The sequence below is a fragment of the Scatophagus argus genome, chromosome 3, assembly GCF_020382885.2.
Source record: "Scatophagus argus isolate fScaArg1 chromosome 3, fScaArg1.pri, whole genome shotgun sequence".
NCBI classification, from domain to species: domain Eukaryota; kingdom Metazoa; phylum Chordata; class Actinopteri; family Scatophagidae; genus Scatophagus; species Scatophagus argus.
The window spans coordinates 2,395,970-2,423,173 of NC_058495.1; the positions used below are offsets into that span (position 1 = coordinate 2,395,970).

Here is a 27,204-nt window from a genome sequence, read left to right on the forward strand (position 1 = left end):
TGTCAGTCCATCTCGGTGCTCGGTCAGCGGTGCGCGCCGCCGCGGCACACAGCCCAGATGCCGTGCATCGTGAACGCGCCTCTCCGTGCGGTTTGAATCAAGAAGGAAAGAATTTTAAAAAATCAGCTGGTGATGAAAACACACAAACGTATTCCTTGAGTGGATAGCACAGACCGACTTAATTCTATCTCTTGAAGCCGGTCCCGGTGTTTCGGGCGGTCCGGAATTCGCTCAGCCCCTCCGCTCTTTGTCAGCCGGTTCACACACAGGACCCGGGCGGATTTGAGGGTTTTTCTGTGGATGAAGCAGCATACCGGTGAGATATTCGTTGGCTTCAACACGCTAAAATCCCGGGAGTGTTTTAATTCAGCGGTGCTTGTGTTGAACGTGCGCTGGGAGGATTTCTTTCCGGCTGGATTTAATCACCTTTTGTCTGGAGGAAGAAGCGGCTGATGCTGCGGATCACAGTGAAGTCATAGCCTGGCGGAGGAGTCACCGGAGCAGGTCTTATTTAGCGTTTTAATCTGCACGTTATCTCCAGATTTTCTTCACGGCGCAGCGGAGGGTGTGGAAACAACGCCGATGATCATATCACTTTAAATTATTATTTGTTTTATTTTATTATTCACCATGACTGGAGGACGGCGTTAGGATTCCGCCTGCTCTTTTGTGTGCAATTGATCACCCCTGTCACGGACTCTTTAGTAAGTCTGTTCCGGTTCTGTGCCGGGCGGTCCCGGTGTGTCCCGGGTTGGGGAGCACCATGCCGGAGTGTGTGTCGGTGTCAGAGTTCTTGCAGGAGGTTCAGGAGGACTGGAGCTCCCCCACCACCTCCTCTTTCACCTCCAAGATGATCAGCTGCAGGAACACCGTCTACCTGCTAGAGGAGGTCAGTGCTGACACAGGGGCTGCTGGTGGTAGTAGTGGTAGTAGTAGTTGTAGTAGTAGTAGTTGCAGCAGCGCATTGGTGGACCGGATATACTCTGATCAGTATGAGTTGGACCAGCTGTGTTTACGCTACATTCATGGCCCAACTCAACTGCTTGGTGACGCAAGGGCAAAATTGAGCTGCCGGACCCCCGTGAATCTTACCTTCTCTTTGTACAGTTTGGCTATACTGAAATCAGCACACTTGCCAGCATTTTCAGAAATGAATTTTATAAATTGCAACAGCAAATATGTTTTCAAAGAAATGTTTTTCTACCTCATAATGACAAAACATTTTTAATAAACGTAGCTGAGAAGACGCAGCATGTTCAGAATGAAGGTATATGCAGAATATTTGCTGACAAAGTACAGATGCAGCAGCTCCAGAAGGCTTTTATGGTTCTGTTTGGACAAGAGTTGCAAGTATAGAGACTGCATGCAGGACTCCAGGTTTGGTCCCGGGCCCTGGTGTCACAGTCCTGTTCTTCCACCCCAGCCTCTGACTAACTTCTGTGAAGCACAAAAACTAAACTCTAAGTTCCGAAAGTTAATACAAGTGGGTCCAGTTTTCCATCCCACAGAGAATTTTTGCAGAGAAAGAACTGATTTCAAGTCCTACGCTGAATCCATTAACAAGACAGTTTTGTCTGTTCATATACAAATCAGTTCATTGACTAATTGTTGTGAACAGATTGTGTAGCTCTGAAGTTGTTCTACTGCTGTGTGACGCTTGCTTACGCTTGTGTTTGGGGGGGCACAAAATCCCCCTGCACACACACACACACACTTGGTTAGTGTAGTCACTGACCCGGACACTTGACCTCAAGAACAGAGACTCAAACTGGCCCCTAGAGTTGGCATACTAGGGCCACAGATTAATCCTCATTAGGATTCATTGTTAATGTTAATGAGGGGGAGCCAGAGAGATGATTATTAATGAGGATATGAGTTAATCTGCACACTGATCCCACAGTTCCTCAAAGCATGCATGTAAATGTGTGTGCTGAATCTGCCCGTACAAACAAGACAGCTGGGTTATCAAACATCCAGTGAACAATAAGAAATCTCAGCTGTGCGTACGTTCGCTCATTTACATTCAGAAAAACCCTGAAAACATGGTCACAAACACAACTTTGGAGGCCCGAGCCTTGATGTGAATGTAATTATTGTGGAAAAAGCAGCAAATGAGACAGATTGAGACAAAACCCTTATAGAGGTGTCTTACAGAGTGTGACCTGCTGAAATGTTGAGGATACACAAATTAATATCTTCCCATTGTGTTGTATCGCCCAAGCCAAAGTCATACTTCAGTTTAAAACATCCAATTTCAGCTGCCTCATGTGGAAATTCAGAGTGATGAGACTCACACAGGAATGCAGCCGCCTGTTGTCAGAGAACAAAGCTTGTCCTCTGTGTGTGTGTGTGTGTTGAGTCAGCAGGTGAATTAGTGCTTCTACATCGCTCTGCATGAACACACACACACACACATTCAGCAGATTCATGTACTGTGTTCTCCTCTGACTGTGTGTATGTGTTCAGGTTCTGGACAGTGATCGGATGGTGTTGCAGAAGATGAAGAAAGCTGCTAAAGCCAAGTACACGTCAGGACAAGGTACACACTTAGACACACACATAGAAACAAACATGATACTTCCTGTACTAACAGTGCTTCCCTCTGTCAGACCACGTGTCTCACCTGGAGCAGTACATTAATTCGATGGAGAAGCTGTCGGTCAACTGTTACTCAAATGGAGAGACAGAGGTTGGCTCAGCCTTCTGCAGACTTGCAGACTTTTCTAAAGAACTTCTCTCTCCCATGAAGAACCTGGTAAGTCATCAGCGAGAGCCATGTGATGTCACAGAGGTCACAACACCTGTGACCACCTGATTACAGCTGGGGCCTCCAGTTAGTCCGATGCTGCTTTACAACTCAGTCCGTTACTTTGTTCGAGTCCTAACGAGCTGGAGCAACCTCTGACTGAAAACCATGTGGGAAAAGCATTAGATCTAAACATATGATTAGTACTTAACCGCTCTTATCAAACTTCCACTGGAAAAAAGTCTTCAACTACTTAAGTTGATTACTTAGCTCATTCTGAATTCCCTTGGCAAACCGTCTATCTGAAATGTCACAGTTGGCTTAAATCTCCGCTAGAAAAACCTCTGATAAAAAACCAAATGCCTCTTAACTGTTTCACTGTAAACTCGAAAACCTATAATTTCACTTTAAAGAGCAATTTTGAACTTGACAGGAACAACCTCTCTTTGCAAAGTCTCAAGTGGTCCGTTATAACCTCTAATGAGAAAAGTTCTTAACTAAAAGGTTCTAATGTAGGGGAATCCAGAGCAACGGGAGTAGGAAAAACATGTAGAATCCACAGAGAAAGCCCCCCCCCCACCCCCCCACCCCGGCCAGGTATTGGATCAGGATCATCTTGCTGTGACGTGACCCTATTAACCATAATGCCAACTGGTCATTCCAAACTTCCTTTTGGAAAACCTCTAATTAAAATCAGTCTGAGATCAACATTTGCGTACAGAACATCCACTGGGGAAAATGCTTATTAAAAATCAATTGTGAAGCTCTCTTGAAACTGTTTCTCTTTAAATACTGGGCAAATTTGGGATTAAAAACTTGTGATTTCAGTGGAATGGTCCATTCCAAACCAGACTGGAAAAACCTCTGTTTATAAACTGAGTCTTAACTAGACAAAACCTCTGACTGGGTGACAGTTCCATTTAAAATTCCTCTGAGAAAATCTTGCTTTAAAATCATTCAGAGCTCTGCATTTGCAAGCAAAACTTTCAATGGGAAAGCTTTTGATTTAAGATCATTTGGTGTTTTAACTAGTCTTTTTCACACTTCATTTAGAAACATGCTATTGAAAATCTATGAGCTATTCTTGACCGGTCGATTCCAAATTCCAGAGGAAAATCCTTTAATTAAAAATCAATACACTGTTAATGGATGCATTCCTAATTCAAATGAAAAAAATCTATGATTTTGGTTAACTGGTCTATTATGACTCTGTTGGAAAACCAACTGACTTAACCGGTCAGTTTGGAAACTTCATTGCAAAAAACTTGACCCTCATAAAAATCAGATCCTATTCACATTTTGATTGGAAAAACCAGTTGGGATTTAACTAATCCATTTCAAGCTCCACTGAGAAACTCTCTAATCAAGGAACTCTGCTAAGTTTTTACTTGGTCAACCTCTGATTAAAAATCAACCAGAAACCGTAATTGAATGTACAACATGTTGGGTGCTATGCCAGCTATTACCATACTATATTGTATACTCTGCATGCATACTATACTGCCTATTTTTTATTACTGTTGACAGTGGAAGTCACTTTAATTGTATTTTTCAAGCAGATGTGCAGTATTTTAAAAATGAAATGCAGTACCATTTAATGAACTGAGTGTGTGTGTGTGTGTGTTTGTGTGTGCATGCAGTTAAAGAGCATGCTCCACAACATCAACTTCTTCCTGGACTCTTTGGTGAAAGGAGACCTGAGGGAGGTGAAGGGGGTGAGGATTTTATATTTACTTGCAGATTTTCATATAAACTGTCAGAGATGTCACAGACCTGAACATGAACATGATGGTGCTGTCACCCTACTCTACCCTACCCTGTCTGTTTGACAGTCTCTGTCTTTGTCTTTGCAGGACCTTAAGAAGCCTTTTGACAGAGCATGGAGGGACTATGAGAGCAGATTGTGAGTGGTGATGTTACTGTTTACGTGCACACTACTATCTGTATAATCATTTTTTGTGCATGTAAATGTCATCATTATTATTTCAGAAACCTGGGTGAGTTCTTCTGTGGGTATGAATATATAAATATGAATCTGGATACTTGTGACTGCTTGAATCTTTCTGTCACTGAGCAGACACTTTGTCAAGGTTCTTCAGATGCCTACACTTTAAGAGTTTTGTTAAAAGTGTTTTTGTCAGTGGGCGGCACGGTGGTGCAGTGGTTAGCACTGTCGCCTCATAGCAAGAGGGTTCCAGGTTCGAATCCTGGTCTGGGCCCTTCTATGTGGAGTTTGCATGTTCTCCCTGTGCCTGCGTGGGTTTTCTCCAGGTTCTCTGGCTTCCTCCCTCGATCCCAAAAACATGCATTATCTGGCTACTCTACATTGCCCCATTGGCAATGGTGGAGGTGAGGCTTGTTAGCTACATTACATATAGTTATGTAGTTTAGTCCAGTGGTTCCCAGCCAGGGGAGAGTTTTTTTCATATCGTCAATGGATTGTAACTGATAGGTTACAAATAAAAAGAGATGTGCAGGCCATCTGTGTGGAATACTTCCAGTGTAATTAGTGCGTTCATATGAAGCGCCTGTGTGTGTTTGTGTGTGTGTGTGTGTGTGTGTGTGCGCGCAGTAAGCAGGTGGAGAAAGAGAAGAGGGAGTTAGCTCGTCAGTATGGGATGGTGAGGAACGAAGTGAGCGGGGGAGAGATTGCAGAGGAACTTGAGAAAGAGAGACGCTCCTTCCAACTGAGCATGTGTGAGGTCAGTGTCTCCGCTTCCTAATGTGACCCAGCCTCCTTTTCTGTCCTTACCTACTCAATCTTCTTCTTCTTCTTCTTCTCCTTTCTTCCCCTTTTCTTTCCCTTCCGTCTTTTCTTCCTGGTCTTGCTCACACTTTTTCACCTCCTCACTGCTGCTCCTGTTAAAAACACGACTCTGTTGAAAACATATCTATCACAAAACCCTCTCTCAGTATCTGATTAAGGTCAACGAGATAAAGACAAAGAGAGGAGTGGACCTGTTGCAAAACCTCATCAAACACTACCACAGCCACAACAAGTAAGAAGAACACACACACACACACACACAAGCCTACATGCAGTAGAGTGACATGGTATTTACTGTATTTGTGTGTGTGTAGCTTCCTGCAGGAATGTGTTTCCACCACTCAGAGGCTGAAGCAGTACATGGAGGAGCTGAATGGAGTCCTGGTGACGGTACGATAACTAACAGCAGTGCATTTTAATACTGAGTCTGTAAGGAATCCTGCAGCCTCCGGGGCTCGCTAGTAGACTCTTTGTACTCAAGTACAACTTTTAGAAACCAGTGTTTACAAAAGATATGATTCATTTTATTCACTTCAGCTGTCAGTGGTGTTAATGTTGTGGCTGACATAAGCTCTTCTTCTATTAGTGAAGGCTTTACACGCTGACCTCAAATAACTGCAGTCACATGACTGGCACTCAGCCAGTCATGTGAGAGCTTATTATAGTTCCACTTCTGTTTACATGTTGCCTTTATTTCAAAATTTGAGCACACTGTTATTTAAAATAACTTAATGTGAGATGAAAAACACAGCCCTCTGACTGTGTTTGAATGGCATGTTTGTCTGGATTCATGCAAATGAAAGTTGAAGAGCAGGATTCAGGTGAGCTGTTGTGTGTCTGTGTGTGTGTGTGTGTGTGTGTGTGTGCAGGTGAAGCATCGTCAGGAGGAAGAGAAGAGGCAGCTTGTGTCTCTGAGAGATCAGCTGAGGCCAGTCGTCCACACAGAGCAGGTCAGAAACACAAACACTGACTCTAACATCCTAATACTGTTCAACACGTCACTAATGTGTGTGTTCATGTGTGTTTGTGCAGGACTCTTTACCTAAGCAGGTGTACAGTATGCATCAGCTGCTGGGGGACAAACAGTACGGGACAGAAAGAACAGGATTCCTCTACAAGAAGAGTGACGGGTAAAAACATGACGACACACATTAACAAACAGGCTGAAGCCGGGTTGCACCAACATGGATTGGTTTTTCAACCAGATTAACTTCACACTATGTTGTGCCATCTTTATAACTCATCTAAAATGAGCAAAGATTAAAGTTACAATATAAGATGTGATCCAGTATTAACTTTAAACTTAAACTTGAGGGGCTTTATCTTTTAAAATGGCTGTGTTTTTTTCTGAGATAAACTGAGCAAAATAATTAAGTTCTCAAAGAAAATGTAGGGATGGATTCAACCCAGTTAAGTTTTATGATGCTGCTGAATTTCTTTCAAGAGAAGATGCTGAACAGGAAGATTGGAGCTGTGAAGCCATCACGAGTATGCTAACAAAGTTTTTAGCGAGCTAGCAAACAATGTTTCATTAATCAAATAATCTAATATAATCAAATAACCTAATTATAATACCAGAGACTTACAGAAACTGAATGAAATTAAGCAAGTATATATTTTTAATGATTCAAACAATCAACAGGCCAACCTACATTTGTTTAGACAGACTGTGAAACATGCAGCAGAGCTCTGGATTTCTTCTTTTTAAACCTAGTTTTCCTGAACTTTGATTAGATCTAATCTCAGATTAAAGTGATGTTTGTTGGTGCATCCCGAGCAGTAGGTCTAAAACTGTGTGTCTGTTTGTTTTTCAGGTTGAGAAAAATGTGGCAGAAGAGGAAATGTTCAGTTCACAACTGTTACCTGACCATCGCACACGCTACAGTGAGTTACCTGTGTGTGTGTGTGTGTGTGTGAGATCGCCCGCTGAATATTTGGTAGTCGCTTTGAACTTGCTGATCTGGTTTGTGTTCAGCTGCTCTGTAAACACACACACACATGAGTACCTACTTAGCTGCCTCTCGTTGGTTTTAACAGATGATATGACATCACCACCATCCTAGCTTCCCTCCACTGGTTGCCAGTCTGTTTTGGAATTGATTTTTTTTAAGATTTTACTGATCACTTTTAAAGCACATCTGGGTCTGGCACCAAGTTACATAGTAGAGTTGTTGTCCTCTTATGAGCCAGCTTGCACCTTGAGATCCTCAAGTGGGGCCCTTCTGGTTGTTCCAAAGTCGAGGTTAGAGACTAGAGGTGACCAGGCCTTTGCTGCCAGGGCTCCTCGGCTTTGGAACAACCTGTCCGAGGAGATGAGGCTTGCAAGGTCAGCATCTTCTTTTAAATCACTTCTCAAAACCCATTTGTATAGACTGGCTTTCATGTGATGTTGTCTTTGTACTGTCCCCTTTAACTTAAATTAAAAAATTTAAATTGTATATTTATTTATTTAAATCTAAAGCCTTCACCATTTGTCTATTTATCTTTTGTTTATTGCCTTCTATTCCTATACAATTTTTTGTTTTTGTTTTTAGTGTTCTTAATGATTGTTAAGTACTTTGGAAACCTGGTTTTTGAAAGTTGCTATATAAATAAAATTATTATTATTATTCTTATTGTTATTATTATGAGTATTTGTGTATTACGTGTATTGCAATGCCTCAACCTCCAATTTGTACATTTGTATTCAATTAGTAATCTTATGTATATAGTTGTGCTTTTATCATATATTTTTCTATCTACTTTTCAATAATTTATTGAACTTGCTTTTTGGTCAGTCACCTCTAAAACATCCTCCACAAACCTGCATGAAAGGTGCAAAACAAATAAAGATTTCATTACTGATCACCCCTTCCCCTCTTTCTCTCTCTCTCTCTCTCTCAGCCCAATAAACCTCCAACCAGACTCAACCTGCTCACCTGTCAAGTTAAACCAAGTGTGGAGGACAAGAAATGCTTTGACCTCATCTCTCGTAAGATACACACACACACACACACACACATAGTTTTGTTTCTATTATTTTTGGGAACATTATATAGACTTACATTCATTTCCTAGAGGCTTAACATCCACCTAACCATAATAATAAACATTAGTTGCTTTATCCTAACCATAACCTTAACTATCATGGTTACTGTCCCTCCGCCCTTTGTTTTATGACATAATAATTTGTAATTTACTACTATTTTTACCCTTATACAGTTTAATACCGATATGAACTAAGCACTTTATGGTCCCCACTCAGATTCTTATTTATTTTTATTGCATGGTTTTACTTATTTTATTATGATGTATAATTTTGTTTTTAACATAGCACTTCCCTCTCACTTTTATATTTCTTGTGTGTGTACTGACATGGATAGCACTTATTTACTGTGTGATTTGTAGTTTTTTAGCACTTATTTTATTCTATGATTTGCCCTCCTTTGGCACTTTAGGTGGGAACCAAACTTGGCTCTGATATTCCTACTCACCACTAGGGTTCACTGTGGGCCCATCTCTTTAGGGACAGCACCATCATGAATGGTAACCAGCCAGAGTAGGCATGATGGATGAATGTGGAGATGGCCAGGCTGGGACCCCTGTGCCAGTGCATCAGTAACCACAACTGTGGATAAACAAAAAATTATTACTCTTACAAACCTAACCCTAACCTCAGGCCAACCTTAAAGCAAGCCTTCACCCTAATATGCCACCACACACACACACACATATATATACACACACATACAAGGGAATGTGATGCAGCTATAAAATACTGAACTAAAGTTTGCTATTGAAGAGGCAGGCCTAAAAGCCACCCATTTTACTCATGCCTATAGCTAATGTTTTAAGCACTGTAATGTTCCTTTGTGTACCACAGAAGTCCTGCCATTTGATTTTTTAGGCTACATGTATCTAAACATTTCAAAAGGCTGAACCAAGAGTTTTTAAAAACTCAACCTACTCTGTTATTCTCTTATCTATGACAGCTCCACATTTTGTTTAATTCTCTCTTCCCCTGTGCTTTGTTTTCTGTTGTTGCTGTCCCTCAGACTCAAAGCTTCACTGTGGCTAAGGCTAATGCCTCTTTCCTTGTCGTCCTTTGGTTGATTTGAGCAGTGGCGGGTCGTGCATTTGGTACTGGGGCCTTCAGTGGGGACATACCTGACTTAGTCCACCTCTTAATACAACCACTATCACGTCGCAATTATGAAAAACCATCAATACCATCCAAAAACGCAATGTGACAAGGCGTGGCTTTAGAGAGAGGAATTTTGCATGTTGAGGATAATTAACATTATTAATACAACAAGAAACACAGTTAAGACAACTCCAGACCTCTACACTACAACCACAACTGTGCCATGTACATCATCTGGAGCAGTTCAGAACGTGTTAGTCGCACTTGGCTGTGACTTTTGCTCTGACCGACCAATCAGAGGAAGGAAGAATGCTGACGCTTCACAGAGCCAGCTAGCTGAGACCTGGGAAGTGTCACAGCGAGGATTCTGAAATCTGATTGGTTAAAGAAAAGGTCAATGGCTAATATAGTTTAAATTGCGTGGGCCAGCACTACTGAAGACCCTGGGCAGATTAGACATGGCAACACATAGGCTGAAATCTGATTGGACAAAAATCAAACATCCACATACACGTACTGGAAGCGGTGCAGCCGAGAGAAACGAAATGAAGAGAATAAACTGTTGGGAATAAATTAATACAATTTCATGGAACAAATATTAGAATTTGTAGGTCAGTGCTTCTGATAGCGCAGAGAAGGCCTTGCTGGCCCTGAAGGCCTGCCACTGGATTTGAAGGTCCACATTAATGCAATTATCAGTCACATTTGGAACACCTTGCAGCCAATGAGTATCCAAAATTTTAATTGGCCAGTTTAAAAAGCATGTATCACAGTTATATCTGTTAATATATAATTGCATATATATGTCCTCCAGATAATCGCACCTACCACTTCCTGGCCGAAGATGAAGCTGAATGTGTGGCGTGAGTCAAAAATTAACTTCTGCCTAGTTGCTGATATAGACTGATACTGGTATCACGGTCCATTAATGCTGATAATCATAGAAATTAAAAGCATTAAATATGCTGTATGCATCTATGTGTGCCTGTGGGTGTGTTCAGCTGGATCTCGGTACTCAGTAACAGTAAGCAGGAGGCTCTGAGTGTGGCTCTGGATGGGGGGAGGAGAGGTGGAAGAGACGGGGAGAGCAGTGTGGAGGATCTGACCCGAGCCATCACTGAGGACGTCAGGAGGATGCCAGGGAACAACAACTGCTGTGACTGTGGAGCTCCGGGTAATCAATCAGTCAGTCAGTGCATCTCGTCTTGTTTCTCACTCCACCTCATCTTCATCCACTTCTAACCAAACATGTACGTTCCATCTCCAGTAGGAACAGTGAAACTCAATGAAACTCATCTAACTGATATGACAACGACAATAAAATGAATTTCTCTCTTTCTCTCTGTAGAACCTGGATGGCTCTCTACCAACCTGGGTATCCTGACCTGTATCGAGTGTTCAGGGATCCACAGGGAGATGGGGGTCCACGTCTCCAGGATCCAGTCTCTCAGTCTCGACAGTCTGGGGACCTCAGACTTGCTGGTTGGTCTTGTCTGTTAACTAACACAATAGTCCATATCCAGTCCATCCTGTGGTCCAGTGGTTCCTAACTTATTATTATTACAGTTATTATATCATAAATGTGGGCATAATAGTGAATGTTACAGTGCTGTAGTGCTGTAAAGACTGTATGTTGTAATGCTGTTTTGTACTATAAATACATTGAGTAGTTGGTGTTCCAACCATTTATCAATTATTTTTAGTGATATATTTATTTAACAGTTTAACAGTTAATCCCTTACATTTAGCTAATAAAATTAGTTACTCTACAGCCTCTCTCCTTGTACCTCCTCCCTGTACAGCAGAAATGATTCAGCTAGGCGTTTCATGTCAGTCCAAGCTGTGGAAGTTCCCCAGCAATGAGTCATTTGAAATTGTCTTGAATGAAACTAAACCCAGCTGGCAGACGGATTGGTCTTGTTTTAGCTTGTTGGCTAACAAAGTGCAACATGTAAATCGGATAACTTCGGAGTTTTAGTGAGGTGGATGTCTCTCTGATGGAGACAGTTTAGCAATTTCTTCAATCAGTTCAGACTCTGTGGTCAGAATGGTTAAGTTGATTTATATGGGGTTAAGTTGGTTTTCTAATTAAATTTCCTGCTGTATGTACTTGAGTGCAGATCATTTCTACCTTCTCTCCCTCCCAGTTGGCTAGAAATGTTGGTAATGCTGGTTTTAATGAAATACTGGAGGCAAACCTGTTGAGTCCGTCACTAAAACCCTCTCAGCACAGCCACATGTAAGAAGCGCGCACACACACACGCACATGCACACATGCACACATGCACACACACACAGCAACAAAAAAACACAGGTTTATGTTATTGTAGAAAAAATATACTTTTCATTTTATGCTATATATTTGTGGTGTGTGTGTGTGTGTGTGTGTGTGCAGGGCAGAGCGTAAAGACTTCATCTTATCAAAGTATCAGGATGGTCATTTTGTGAGGCGGAGCTACAGCTCTACTGCAGCGCTGCAACTTGGTCTGCAGGAGGCGACAAAGAACTGCGACATCTATGGCCTAATCCAGCTGTACGCTCAGAGGACGGAGCTGAGTCAGCCGCTGCACACACACATACAGGTGCACACACATACTGCTATCAGTGCACCCAACAAACAGTTTAACTCCTATAAACACACACACTCAGCAATCTTTTTTCATGCCAACAGGAGAAAGGAGAGACAGCCCTCCATCTAGCTGTCCTACTGGCTGACAGGATGTCGCTGCACATCCTGGACTTCCTGGCTCAGAACTGGTCCGTCCACTCTGATGACGTTTATGAATGATTTCGTGTCAGTGTATATTAATGTGTCCCAGCGTTTACATATGCTTTTGTTTTTCTTCAGCTCCAATGTGGACATGCAGACATCAGCGGGAAACACAGCACTGCACTACAGCTGTCTGCACAACAAGAGCGACTGTGTGAGACTGCTGCTGAGAGCCAGAGCCAACACACACATCAGTAATACACAGAAACACACACACACACACACACGTTTGTACATTCTGCTGAGGTTGTTACATATACAGTTGCTGGCTTGGCTTGACTTGGCGAGTCATCTTGGCACGGCAGGGATCTCCTTTGCAACAGGTGTACCTGCTTCAAGGTGTGTCTTCAGCTGATGTCGTGCTTGTCTCAATGACGTTTAAAAGCAGCTGGCTGATGTAAGCTGTAACTACTGGTGAAAGAAGCGGCCGTAAAACAGTTGTTGTTTTTGCTGGGAGTGTTTTTCCGTCACACAGCACAGGAGGTTACACAGGTTGTTTACCTGTTGGAGGTGAGCTGCTTGCAGAGGTGCAGTGAGGGCCTGCTGTCTGCAGCTCTTCATCTAAAATCTCACTGTGGCTGTTTCTGCTTGTACTCTTCCTCTCTACAATACTGAACAATAGCTTCTGACAAAGCCATGCTAATTCTGTGTTAGACACATTATTTTTGGTCAATTGCTATGCTGTTTTGTTATTGAAAGGCTTTTGTTAAGAAGCCGCAACATCAGAAAATGGTTTTCATCATAAAATAATTTAATATACATTGACATCTCTCACGCTGTTAACATTTGCCATGCATGCCTATGTCTAAACGCACCAATGTTTTACATCTTGAATATATAATATTTTCTGAACTATATACTATGAATACTCAGTAACACTCTAGTAAGGAGCCTTCATGATCAAAGAGACAGGTAATTTCTAGTCTCAGAAGTAGAATTGCAGACACACTGTTGCCTATAGTATATAACATATAATATTCCATACACCATAATCGGGCAGCACGGTGGTGCAGTGGTTAGCACTGTTGCCTCATAGCAAGAGGGTTCCCTAACCCTAACCCTGTGCCTGCGTGGGTTTCCTCCCACAATACCAAAAACATGCACATTAGGTTAATTGGCTACTCTAAATTGCCCCTAGGTGTGAGTGTGGGAGTGTGTGGTTGTCTGTCTTTGTGTGTTGGCCCTGCGATTGACTGGCGACCAGTCCAGGGTGTACCCCGCCTCTCGCCCGTAGTCAGCTGGGATAGGCTCCAGCTCCCCCGCGACCCTGACGGATAAGCGGTATAGAAAATGGATGGATGGATGGATTACCATAATCTTCTTTGTTCATGGGTTATAGTTAGGCTTAGGTAAAGTGTGTACTGGTTAGAGGTTAGAAGTTTTTAGAAAGTGAGGATATTTTTAGGAAGTTAGTTAAGGTGCAAAAATGTCTTCAACTGATCCTCAAAAATGTAGAAGTACATCAACTTTTCCTGTTGAACTGTTTTTAACAGAGAACGAGTTAGGAGAGACCGCTCTGGACGTGAGCCGCAAGTTGAAGCACAGCGACTGTGAGGCGCTGGTGAGGTCACAGTGAGGTCACAGTGAGGTCACTTCTCTAAATATGACTGCCAATGTGAGACTTATCATAAATGTGTGTGTTTGGACAGTTGCAGCAGGCCCAGTCCAACCAGTTTGACCATCACGTCCACGTGGAGTACGAGTGGAGGCTTCGTCGTGATGATCTCTTTGACAGTGACGATGACTTCGATGACAAGGTAAACCAGCCAGCAGCCTGCTGATATATCCATTTAACTCCTTCTTTGTTCGAGAAGAAAAACTTCAAGACATCCACCTTATAGCTCTGCTATAATTTTAAATGATATTTCTCTGCTTTCTGCTTTTGAATGAGGGGTCTTTATTAAATTCGTCAAGAGAAAATTTGTTGAGAATAACTGTGAGAAAGTGACTGTATGCCGTTAGGAAGGATCCTGCCTTGTTTCTCCAGCAGATTTATCAAAAGCTGTTATTTATAGCCTTGATTTCCAAAAAGTTGTGACACGGTGTAAAACATAAATCAAAACAGAATGCAATCATTTGCAAATCCTTTTCAACCTGTACTGAATTAAATACGCTACAAAGGTTGGTGCAGGGTGTTCACTGACAGGTCTGAAGTGCAGGCAGGTCAGTCTAGTTCTTGCACTATTTGACTAAGAGGCCATGCTGCTGTAACATGTGCAGAATGTGGCTTCAGTGTCTTGCTGTCCCTGAAGAAGAGGCCGTCTGGATGGCTGCATGTTGTTCAGATACCTGTATGTACCTTTCAGGATTAAAGGTGACTTCACAAATGTGAAAAGGTTACCCATACCATGGGCACTAACACACTCCCATACCATCACATATGGTGGCATTTGAACTTTGGGCTGGTAAAAATGCCTGGTCCTTTTCATCTTAAGCCCACAGGACATGATGTCCATGATTGGACCTTTGAATCCACTGCACACTTTTCCACTTTGTGTCTGTCCATCTTAGTTGAGCTCCAGGAAGTCGACAGCATTTCTGGATATTGTTGATTTATGGCTTTCAGTTTGAATGGTGGAGTCTTATCCTGCATTTGTAGGTGCAACAACAGTATTTAGCAACAATGGTTTTCTAAAGTGTTCCTGGCTCTGTAAATCAGAGATTTGGGTCCTGTGAATCTTTTAATTATTTTGTAGACTGTGGTTTGTAAAAACCCCTCAGTCCCTTGCAGTTGTACATCGAGAAACATTCTTTCACTGTTGGACTGTTTGCCCACAGTTTTTAACAAAGTGGTGAACCTCATGTCAGCCTTGCCTGGGGACAACCAAGTCTTTCGAGGATGCCCCTTTCATACCCAGTCACAATACTTTGACCTGTTCCAAACAGGTGTTTTCTGAGCAGCACTCAGTCTTTCGTTGTCCTTGTCCCAACTCATTTATTGTTGGCATCAAATTCAGCATAAGCATATATTTACAGAAGTCAATGAACTTGATTAGGTAACACATTAAATTATTAAATATATTACATTTTGTTTTATTTATGTTTTATACAGTGCCCCAACCTTTAACTTTCTTAATTATTGGATTTTAAAGCTATTGTTTTTCTTTTTCTTGTCTTCCTGCACTCAGAGTCATTGTTCTTGGTTGCTGGAGGAATTTTATTTGATTTGAAGTGTGTGTTATTTATCTCCATATAGCTGAGGACTTTACCCATGCTCTTCTGTTTCAGAACGGTCCAGTGAAGAAGGAACGCTTCTTCTCTTCTTCGTCCTCTTCCTTCACCTCCTCCTTCTCCTTTTCCTCCCGTCCCCTCAGCTTCAGTCATTCCACGTCCTCCTCCATCACTCCATCCTCCTCTGGAACAGCTGGAGGAGGTCTGCTCAGTGTTGGAAGGAGGCTTGCCATGGCGATGGAGCTCCACAGTCGGCCCTGTGGTTCTGCCTCCAGCCCCCCGCCTCCTCCACCGTCCTCTCCTGCACCTCCACTGCCCCCAAGGGTCAAAGGTGAGCTCAGATCCATTATGACCACCATTTTTTAAATTTGGACTAGAGACTGAGGATATATATGCATGTGTTTTCTGCAACTTCAGTAAGGACTGTCACTTAACTGCAGTCACAAGCCTTGCCTAAAACAAAACCTGCACCTTAATGAAAGCCAGTGACTTATCTCACCCCTTGTCAAGAGCTTCTATTTCAGACATTTATGTCATTTTTTTGTCCTTCAGCCTGCAGTAGTTGGCATTTGGGCCCTTCAAACTAAAGTTGCTGGTTATGCAGTTAAGTCAACTCTGTGAGCTTGAATATTACTGGATCAGTACCAACAGATTTTCTTTCTTTTATACATGTATCTAGTTCAGAAAATGCCATAGCTTTGATTTTGAGGTCATGTGGTATTTAATTGTCATTTTCCTGAGCTTGTTTACTGAAATGAGCCCCCTCTCTCATACAAACAAGCAGAATGACTTTTAAGTCCAGGGCCACAATATCTACTGCCCTGGTCTTCACTCTCTTAAGTTCACTCATTCAGTGTGTCATTCAGCTGCATTGTCATGGCTTGTCTAAGCGATGGATCGGGTTCGTGTTTCTCACAAAGAAAGAATTCTTCTGAAACGTTTGAAGTATGGACATCTACCTGACATGGGGGCTCATTAGATATCATTTGGGACACTTCATTGTGACACTGACACTGACCTTCATGCTCAGTTTCACAGCAGAGATATCACTAGTGGGCCCTGCTAATGCATGACATTTACTCATTTAAGTACCCTTACAGGTTGATTTACAAGTTTGATTTATTTTTATATCAACTAACTCTTTGAGGTCAAAATTTGGTGCTGTTATCACAAAGTTGCGTTGCATTTGCATTTAGCCGGCTCGCTTTCCATTTGATTCGACATCTTTTCATTTGTGCTGAGCTAGCAAGATCCATCAGCTACACAAACCAGCTGTTATGTCGCATTATGAGCCCTGGCTCACAGGGGAGCAGTTAAATCAGATCAGAATTCCTTTATTAATCCCTGAAGGGAAATTCTTGTAACCATGAAGTGCTTTGACGGTGATCATATCAAAACTGGCTGGTAACCAAGAGAGGGTAAAGGAGCGCCTGATCTTGCCCCCTTGAATTTGTTAAAACCCGAGCAGTTGTTTTTATACCAGTTGAAGGCATAAAATAACTTTTTGACTGTAATGAATTGCAATAATGTAAGTTTCCATGAACAGTAAAATAAAGAAGAGCTAATCAGAAAACAAGGAGGCTTGTTACTAAAATATAGTCAAATACTCACAAACATCTTTATATCATCCTCCAGCTCCCAATGTTCCTCCTCCTCCGCCCCCTGCTGGCGGGGAAGGAGCTGGGGAGGAAGATGAGGAGGAGGTCTTCTTTCCCATGACAGGCAACAGAAAGTCGACCCCTCCCCCTCCCATCGCTGTACGACACAAGAGGAGCTGCTCAGAGTCCAGCAAGCACGGTAACATCTGAGAGACACACAGCTATTAATCTGTCAAAGTGAAACTGTGTGATTAAATGTGTGCGTGTGTGGGGGTGTTTGTGTAGATTACAGGCTGCCAACCAGTCCCAGGATCTACAGCAGTCCAGACTCCTCCTTTAAGAAGAAGTGAGTATCTGTGACACAATCACACAAGAGAACTGGGCTTCTTATTGGATCCATAGTGGCATCATGTTACGCCAGCCGAAACCAGACAGTCTGAATTGTAACATTTTTATGCAGAGATTTCCAAAAGCGCTGGCTGTCGGCCAGATGGCCAAACATTTCCACTTTCTGTTTCAAGTCACATCACCGTTACTTTTTAGATCTTGGTTGTTTTACCTGATGCTATATCTTTTCACCCAGTGAAGGTTTTTAGTCATCACACACCTGGAACACGAGTTAGTTATCAGAGAAATGAGCTGAGCTAATGTTAGCAGCAGCTTGACTCGCAGCAATACCAGATGTTCTTGTCCACCAGATAGAGTCAGAAAGTGGCTGATTTTTAACATGAAACATGCTCAGGTCTTGACATTAACACATGTCCTCAGGTGAGCGGAGTGCGTCATGTAGCTGTCAGAGCAAGTAGCTGGGCAAGTGAAAAATGAATGTGTTCTCTAATGGAGCACTATCTTAAAAAGAACAAAACAAAAAAACGAAATGCTGCGTGCTGCACACTGTGTCGCTGAAGTGGAGCTTTTCCAGGTGAGATGTTGAACACTGTGACTGCATTTCTATTCTATAAATGATATTTGGAGCAAACATTTTCCATTTAAGCAGTTTTTGATTCCAGGGCCATTGTAACATAAAACCTTGCACTCCCTGTAAGCAGACTTCTATTTCAGTGTTTTAGCTGCAAAATTGTAAATTTTACTATTTTACACAAAGTGACACCATTTTCCAATATTGGGCCTTCTCTTTCAAATAATAAATAAAAATACATACTAGGATGACATTTTATTTATTTTTCTTTACTGGATCCATTTACACTACGATGGAACTACAAACAGCTTTATGTACAATGGACTCAAATTCCTTAACTTCTTATGTTTAAAGTAAGACCAGAAATATGCGTATAAGCCTTACAGTCGAGGAGCCATTCCTGATTCCTCTTGGGTATGTTATTTTAGGCATGTAATACCTTGGGATGGGGCCAAGGCGCTTTAGTGTGATTTAAAAGATGACGAGTTGCCACCAAATTTACAGAACAGAAGAATTTATTTAAAGTTGAAATCAGGATTTTATTTTTTTCAGTAGGTGCAGAAACTGAAGCGTCTCTTCTTCAGCTGAGTTGTACCGACCTCTGGTGGACTGACACTGTATTACACTTCAGATAGTACACCTGTGTCCTTCTGTCTCTCCTTACTGTATCTCTGTCTGTCTCTCCAGGCCAGCTTCTCCTCTCATTTCACTGGCTGAACGAGGTGACAGAGGTACACAAACATCCAGCTGCTTCCTCTCTGATCCACATCTGTTTGGACTCTGATGAATGTGTCACATGTTTAGAAATGGTAGCTCACTGTGTTGGCCCCAGTGGAGGATGAATAGCTGGCAGCTGATAAAATGATGTTGTCACTTCTATTTTTCCATCTATTTCTTCAAGAACATTAGTTTTAATTTATGATATCACTGTGTTTTGTTTCCTGTCTTTTTGATACTTTATTGTAGATCTGCAATGATGAGTCAATTGATTATTTGATTATTTAAGAGAAAATGAATTGCCAGCTATTTTGACTATTCATAAATTGCTGAAGTAATTTTCCAAGCAAACAATGCAAACATCTGAAGCTCAAAAATTTCCTGATGTCTCAATTGGAGTAGACAGATAAAAGCAGTTTTAAGATATTTGATTTACCAAATAATAAACAGATTTAATTTAGCAGATAATCTGTGGATCAGTCTGTAATACTTTTTAGTTTCTTGATTTTATTTAAAAAGTTTGAACTGCCTCTAAGGCATTTTGGCTTTCTAAATGCCAAATGCCATAAAATGATCACACATTAAAAAAAATTCCAAATCTACTTATTATTAAAAAGGAAAGAAACCTCTGCATGAAAGAAGTAGAATTAAATATTATTGATCGTCTACATTAAAAACATTAAATCTAGCACATTAAATGCTTCTCAAGGCTGTATTTACCTTTTTATTCCATAAAATTACCTAACATTGAAATATTTACATTGATTTTTCTCACCGAGGTTTTCGGAGAGCGGACAGTGATAGTAGCTCCACCCACATCCAGCACCCTGCCAGTCAAGCTCTACCCAACAGCTCTCCCACCAATCAGCACTCTCAGAGCTTTGAGGGTGACGGAAGAGGCCCTGCCCCACAGCCGCTTCCTCGCAGATCATTGGTGAGATCTCCAAAAACCTTTAACTCCTTAAAAACCACCTAAAACCAAACACATCACGACACTTCAGCAGCACTTGAGAAACAAAGTGTGTTGGAGTGTAACAAAGCACGTATATTGAAGTGCTGAACCATGCGTAATTCCATTTATGTTACTTCATACTTCTACCCTGATGCATTTCAGAGGTATTTTTTTATTCCACTTTATGTATTTGATAGTTTTTATTACTAGTAACTTTGCTTATTTATATCGATCCATCAATCCATCCATTTTCTATATCCACTTTCTCCATACAGGGTCTGGGGCGCTGCAACCCATCCCAGCTGCTAATATCATTAAAACAAAATATAATCATCTAACAAATTATGATCAGCCCAACTCTTAAAACCACGTTCCAAGCAGAAAAAATGTTCTGCTGGGAAACCTTGTGTCCTGGCATCCATGTGGATGTTCACTTACATGTACTTGGGTCTTCAGAACTGTTTAAAAGGGTGGTGTGTCAGTGAACATCCACATGAATAAATGGTTTTCCCAGCAGAACATTTTGCATTGTAATAAGATTGTTACAGTTATTCACTTCACCTGACAGTGGTTTGAATGTTTTGGGCTGATCAGTGTATACTGTATAAGCACCCAGCAGGGTTTAATGGTATTAGTCCACCCTTAAACATTATACAGCACATTATAATTCAGCAATATACTGTACATTTTTGTGGAATGGAAGTTACTTTTACTTTTGGTACATACAGTGTATTTTGGTGTAAATATTTCAGTATCAGCTGAGATTTTGAATTAGAGCTGCAAGAATTAGTCGATTAATCAATTAGTTGATTGAAGGAAAATAAATTGCCAACCATTTTGTCAATCAGTGAATCATTTCAGGGTTTTCTTCAAGCAAAATTGTCAAATGACAATTTTTTGTGAAAATAGTCAGGAAATTAATCAATAATGAAAATAATCGTAGTTGCAGCTCTATTCTGAATGTAGGACTTTTACCTGTATTGCACTGTAATATTGTTACTTTTATCTAAATAAAAGATCTGAATATTTCTTCTGCCAGTGGAGACAAACGTATATAATTTTGGCTAGTTACATTTACTTTGACAGTGCATACATTTTCTTTCTTGCAAATTTGGTCCTTTTCAAATGATCAGAATTACTTATTTTGATTTGTTTCTCAGTATTATTTACTTGTGTCCATCAGCCTCGGGGTGCGACGGCCCGTCGGGTTGAGGCGCTGTACGACTGCCAGGCTGACCACCACGACGAGCTGAGCTTCTCTGAGGGACAGGTACTGGTGGTTCTTGGACAAGAGGACAGTGATTGGTGGGTAGGTATCATCATCCTGCACTCTGATTAGTGCTCCCATTGGTAGTGCAGAGAAACAAAATGGCTCCGGCTGTCCATATCTGTTCATGTTCACTTGACTCAGTGGTTTAACTTCAGTGTTCATTATGTCAATAAAAACTGTGAAGAAAAATTTCATTATTTTCATGACAAATACAAGACCTAAATAAAAAGTGGTATTTAGAAAACAAAAACATTAATGAAATCTTGACTATTAATAAAAAAGCACTTGGCGACAGTGGCGAGGAATAACTGCCTTTTGGAAGACAGAAATCTCAGAGTAGACCAGGGCTCAAGATGGGAGGCCATCTGCCTTGACCAGTTGGGTTGAGAGAGAGAGAGCAGGAGCAGGAGAGAGCAGCAGAGTAATAATAGAATTAAAATAGATTATGACTAAACAGTAGTAATCGCAGTAAGTGTCAAGCAGGGCTGCAGCAGGAGGTCCAACCACGATCCATGGGAACCAGCGAGACGAGAACGCACAAGGACTCCAGGGAAGAAGCTGAGTTCGTAACATGCATTAATGGGACATAAATGTGTGCAGAAGGAGAGGGAGAGGAAGAAAGAGCTCAGTGCATCATGGGAGATCCCCCGACAGTCTAAGTCTATAGCGGCATAACTAGGAGTCGGCCGTCTTAAACGTAGAGAGAGTGTCCGCCTCCCAGACGAAACTGGAAGATGGTTCCATAGTAGAGGAGCTTGATAGCTAAAGGCTCTGTTTCCCAGTCTACTTTTGAGGACTCTAGGAACCACAGGTAGCCCTGCATCTTGGGAACGCAAAGCTCTGGTGGGATAATAGGGAACTATCAACTCTTTAAGATAGGATGGTGCCTGACTGTTCAGGGCTTTATGTGGAGGAGGAGAATTTTAAAATCTATCCTGAATTTTACAGGTAGCCAATGTAGAGAAGTCAGTACAGGAGAAATATGATCTCTCATGCTGGTTCTTTCGAGTAATCTTGCAGCAGCATTCTGGATTAGCTGGAGAGTCTTTATAGATTTATTGGGGCAATCTGATAGAAGGGAGTTACAATAATCCAGCCTCGAAGTAATGAATGCATGGACTAATTTTTCTGCGTCTTTCAGACTCAGAATGTGCCTAATTTTTGCACTATTGCAGAGGTGAAAGAATGCAGTGTTAATTATTCGACATGTGTGGGTTAAAGGACATGTCCTGGTCAAAGATAACTCCTAAATTCCTTACAGTGGAGCTTGAGGCCACGGCTAAGCCATCTAGCATTGCTATATATTACAATCTAATTAAAGAGTTTGGTCTAGACCTGCTCTAATTGTAAAGTATCATGAGATAACTTTTGTTGTGAATTGGTGCTATATAAATAAACTGAATTGAATTGAATTACATCACTGGATAATTTGTTTCTAAGGTGTTCAGGGCCCAGAACAATAAGTAGGAAATTGCAAGTCATCCAGGTTTTTATGTCTTTAAGACATGCCTGAAGTTTGACTAGCTGATTTGTTTCTTCTGGTTTCATTGACAAGTACAATTGTGTGTCATCTGCATAACAATGAAAATGTATGGAGTGTTTCCTAATAATATCACCGATGGGGAGCATATACAGGCTGAATAATATTGGCCTGAGGACAGATCTTTGGGGAACTCCATGACTAACTTTTGTGAGTGTGGACGATGTATCATTAACATGAACAAATTGAAATCGATCTGATAAATAAGACTGAAACCAGCTTAATGCAGTTCCTTTGATGCCAATTAGGTGTTCCAATCTGTGCAGTAAGATAGAATGGTCAGTGGTGTCAAATGCAGCACTAAGGTCTAACAGTACAAGGACAGAGATAAGTCCCTTGTCTGATGCCAGCAGGAGGTCATTTCTGACTTTGACCAATGCTGTTTCTGTGCTATGAAGAGCTCTAAAGCCAGATTGAAAATTCTCAAATAAGTTATTATTTTGAAAAAAGTCATATAGTTGCATGTTGTTGGCTTGGATGAATATATACGTGAATGTAGCTGATGAGGGTCAATAGGAGAAAAGCAGTCAAGATGATTATCTGTTTCTACTGTTGTTTCTAAGGTTCCAGTGTTTTGATGTCGATCAATACTAGCTGAGGTCAGTAGGTGTTGAATTTTGTCTCTAATGTTTAAGATCTTGTCATTAAAAAGGCTATAAAGTCACTGCTGCTGAGGGTTACAGGGATACAAGGCTCGATAGCACTATGGCTCTCTGTCAGCCTGGCTACAGTGCTGAAGAGAAACCTGGGGTTATGTTTGTTATCCTCAATTTATTTTGAGTAGTAGGCTGCTCTGGCAGTCCGTAGGGCCTTCCTGTATAATCTAAGACTGTCTTGCCAGATTGAGCGAGTTTCAATAAGTTTGGAGGAACGCCATTTCCTCTCAAGTTTTTGCGCATTTAGCTTTAATTTGCGAACCTCATTATTATACCAGGGTGCAAGTCTCTTTTGCTTTAGGCGTTGTATTTTTTTGTGGGGCAATAGAGTCTATCACTGTCCTTAAGGAACTTGCAGCACTGTCCACAAAATGGCCAATTTGAGAGGGACTGTTGTAATGTTCACTAATATCAGGACATGATACTGAAGTAAATGACAATAGAACTGCTTCTTTAAATTTAGCACAGCACTATCAGACAGGTATCTAGTGTGGGAGTGTTTTCTTAGTGGTATGAAGTCAAATAGTACAAACTAAAAAGTTATTAAACAATAGTCAGAGAAAAGAGGATTTTGTTCAAAGGCTATTAAATGTTCTACTTCAATGCCATGTCAGAACAAGGTCAAGAGTGTGATTGAAGCAGTGAGTGGGTTTATGTACACACTGACAGAAGCCGATTGAATCTAATAGAGAGATAATTGCTGTGCAAAGGCTGTCATTACTATTGTCCACGTGGATGTTGAAGTCGCCCATAATAATTACTTTATTAGTTTTAAGGACGAGACTTGATAGGAAATCAGTAAAAATGAGTATGGGCCAGGATGTCAGGTTAGCAGCGCTGGAGCAGAGGGCTGAACCCTAGATGCAGAGTCTAACATCGACAGGCAGGGAGGCAGAGGTCCAGAATAAGAGTCTTTTAATATTAACTCAAAAATCACACACTTAGTGTGGCATGGAATAACAGACTAACCGAGGACAAAAATCAAGGCATGATGAGAGAAAACAATTCCTGGCACGAAGACGAGTCAGAGGCAAATATCCATACAAGAGCAAAAGTAAGCACTGGCAGGAAGCAAATGCAAGTTCAACAACACTACAATACAAGACAACAGCAACAACACTACACACCAACATCGTGACTCCACACAACACAACAACCACAACTAACTGACGGGGAAGACGAGGACTAAATAGACAACATAACAAGACACAGGTGAAACACATTAGGGACGAGAAAGCAATCAGGAAAACCAAAGCAAACATGAAACAGAGATACACAGGGGAAGTGATGCTTTCAAAATAAAACAGGACATGACAAATACCTGGAACATAATACACATGGAACCTAATACACAAGACAAGACATGAAATATGACATGAGTCATAGAAACCAGGACTAGAAACCAAAGGACAAGACACAACCAACAGTCAACACGGCATGACACAGGAGCGTGGTACACTACAGCAATAAAAACTGGTTTTACTGTTTTCTAGGTTGAGTGTGAAAGATTAAGAGTAAAACTTTCGAGTTAATGGTAGTTGACTTTGGGCTTTGGATTGAATGATCGGTTTGGGTCAAAAATGGCTGCAACTCCACCTCTTTGGCTGGTGTCCCGAGGAATGTGAGTGTTAATATGACTGGGGGGAGTGGATTCATTTAAGCTGACATATTCTTCAGGCCAAAGTCAGGTTTCAGTTAAACAAAATATACCTATATTATAGTCCAATATTAACTCATTCACTATTACAGCTTTAGATGATAGAGATCTAACGTTTAACAGTCCACATTGAATTCTCCTATTTGTTGTAGCTGTGGAGGTGTTGGTGTTCATCTTTATTAGATTTTTCATGCTCCTCGTTTTGTATTTGATTTAATTAATTTAAGTGGTCGGGGGACAGACACAGTCTCTATGGGATATTGGGTGGGTAACTGTAATGGAAGTGCAGAGAGGCATGTAGGACTGCAACTCTGCCTCCTGGTCTCAACTCTGGGTTGTCAGGGTTTTGGTTTAATGAGAAACTGAGTCAAATTTCTAGATATGAGAGCTGCTCCATCCAAAGTGGGATGAATGCCGTCTCCCCTAATGTGTCAAACAATTGCTGGTATCAGCTCCTTAAATGTCAGGATTTGGTGCTTTGTCATTTATAAAAGGTTTAGGTTGTTGGTTGGATAAAAGAAGCAACTTGAAGACCTGATTAATTGATATTGAAAATGATTATTAGTTGCAGCCCTACAAACAGTTACAAAAATGTAGGTATATACATTTTTGTTAAAAGATCAATGTGTGTGTGTGTGTGTGTGTGTGTGTGTGTGTGTGTGTGTGTGTGTGTGTGTGTGTGTGTGTGTATAGCATGGTTACATAGAGGATGAACCGGACCAGAGAGGTTTGTTTCCGTCCTCCTTCGTCCAGCTGCTCTTAGACTGACATGAACCTGGACCGAACCAGACTAGACGAGGACCAGTACAGACATTGCATCAGTGGAGAACCTGAACACGGAGCTCAGGGGAACCACACCACAAACATCTTGGATCATTACTGAGCAGCAGAAGCTGATGCCCCTGATTCACAATGGAGCATGTTTCAGGTCCACCTTCCAGGAGCTGACCACCAGCACCCTGTCGGTTCAGCCAACCAGCGTTTATTATGCCTTCTGTTACCATGGAAACATTACCAGACCAGCAGACCAGACTAGTCTTGTAATAATGTTGCCATGGTGACAACCTCACAGAGACGATCAGCGATGACTGATGGCGATGATACCTTAATTTATTTATTTAAAATTTAAAACAATATTTTATTAAACGCACAAATAACAGCAGGTCTTCAAAATACAATTCTCTGGACTTTTATTTTGAAGTTGATTTAAAGAACTTTTGTATATTCTAATTTATTGTGATGTACTTATTGTTCCTGTGGAGATGCTACTACACAAGCTGTTGTACTGTACTGTTTCAGGCTCTGACTCCTTTAAAAGGTTCAACTTGTGACCAGAGCACAAACAACTGTGGGATACTGAAGAGCAAAGAGAAATGTTGCCTGCTTCTCAAAGTCAAGGATGCTTCCTTAGTAGGACAGGTTCTTCCAAGTCATGTCCTATGGTAGGGCAAGACTCCTTCCCAGCATGCAGGGAACACATATGTGAGTGTGCATCGTGTCACTGAAAAAGTACCACCTTTAATGAGTATAGTGCTGTCTGGGATGCCGTCCCTTTACTCCCATTTGCCACTTTTGAAAGACTGGCAAAACGTTGTGCACATAGATGACAATTGGTTGCGATAATAGTTTACCCAAAGACAATTCGTCAATGAAAAGAGGAAACGTGCACATGGGATTGTGGGTACTTTTGTGTTGCTGAGAATACACACAGGGTAAATCTTGAAAAGCTCTGCCTGAAGGACTTAGTCTTTTGGAGAATTTGAAGGACCCTGGACTCTGGGACACACCCAGTGTCTGCTCTAAATTCAGGTGACATCAGTCAGGAACGGGCCTCAGAGGAGGCGGAGCCTAAAATACAACACACTGATGCTTCCAGCTGCCTTCAATTTGCAACAATGTATTGCCACCACTATCGCAAAAACAAATTTCTCAGTATTTGGTATGCAGTGATACAAAATAATTCAGTTTTAACAATTAACTTTTATATAACTTAGCATATCACTATACTTTTCTTGTAAATGCTAATGTGTCACATACACACCACTCTCACTGACTTACCGTACTTACTTAGATCTTCTACTGGAAGTGGAGCCAAATGTTGTTTGTTTCTTGTGGTGGCAGCAGTACACTGAGGAACTAATAGACATCTCAGCAGAGCTTTTCTCATTTGAGTTTGTCAACATCCATCCATCCATTTTCTATACACTCTCACTCTCACACCTAGGGGCAATTTAGAGTAGCCAGTTAACCTAATGTGCATGTTTTTGGTATTGTGGGAGGAAGCCGGAGTACCCGGAGAAAACCCACGCAGGCACAGG

At 41.4% G+C, this 27,204-nt stretch overlaps 1 protein-coding gene across 3 annotated transcripts; it reads left to right on the top strand.

Moving 5' to 3' along the window:
* On the top strand, nucleotides 1-27,158 carry unm_sa1614 (un-named sa1614). 3 transcript variants are annotated; one of them, XM_046381042.1, is made up of 29 exons: nucleotides 1-504; nucleotides 706-889; nucleotides 2,467-2,539; nucleotides 2,610-2,755; nucleotides 4,387-4,461; nucleotides 4,600-4,649; nucleotides 5,319-5,448; nucleotides 5,660-5,745; nucleotides 5,828-5,903; nucleotides 6,383-6,463; nucleotides 6,546-6,643; nucleotides 7,328-7,397; nucleotides 8,397-8,484; nucleotides 10,451-10,499; nucleotides 10,638-10,810; nucleotides 10,985-11,118; nucleotides 11,784-11,875; nucleotides 12,032-12,218; nucleotides 12,308-12,393; nucleotides 12,485-12,600; nucleotides 13,900-13,967; nucleotides 14,056-14,163; nucleotides 15,635-15,908; nucleotides 17,213-17,374; nucleotides 17,461-17,521; nucleotides 18,782-18,825; nucleotides 19,591-19,745; nucleotides 20,947-21,072; nucleotides 25,580-27,158. In XM_046381042.1, exons 2-29 carry the CDS (start codon nucleotides 764-766, stop codon nucleotides 25,652-25,654), a joined length of 3,009 nt encoding a protein of 1,002 aa, XP_046236998.1. In that variant the 5' UTR covers nucleotides 1-504; nucleotides 706-763; the 3' UTR covers nucleotides 25,655-27,158. The 3 variants fall into 3 exon arrangements, with proteins under 3 accessions (XP_046236998.1, XP_046236990.1, XP_046236980.1); XM_046381034.1 differs by having other exon boundaries at nucleotides 1-316; nucleotides 542-889; XM_046381024.1 differs by having other exon boundaries at nucleotides 1-889.
* The last annotated feature ends 46 nt before the right edge of the window (nucleotides 27,159-27,204 follow it).

Coding starts and splice junctions, on each gene's coding strand:
- unm_sa1614 (XM_046381024.1), top strand. CDS start 764: ATGCCGGAGTGTGTGTCGGTGTCAGAGTTCTTGCAGGAGGTTCAGGAG. Junction 12,219..12,307: donor CGCTGCACACACACATACAG/GTGCACACACAT, acceptor TCATGCCAACAG/GAGAAAGGAGAGACAGCCCT. Junction 14,164..15,634: donor ACGATGACTTCGATGACAAG/GTAAACCAGCCA, acceptor CTTCTGTTTCAG/AACGGTCCAGTGAAGAAGGA.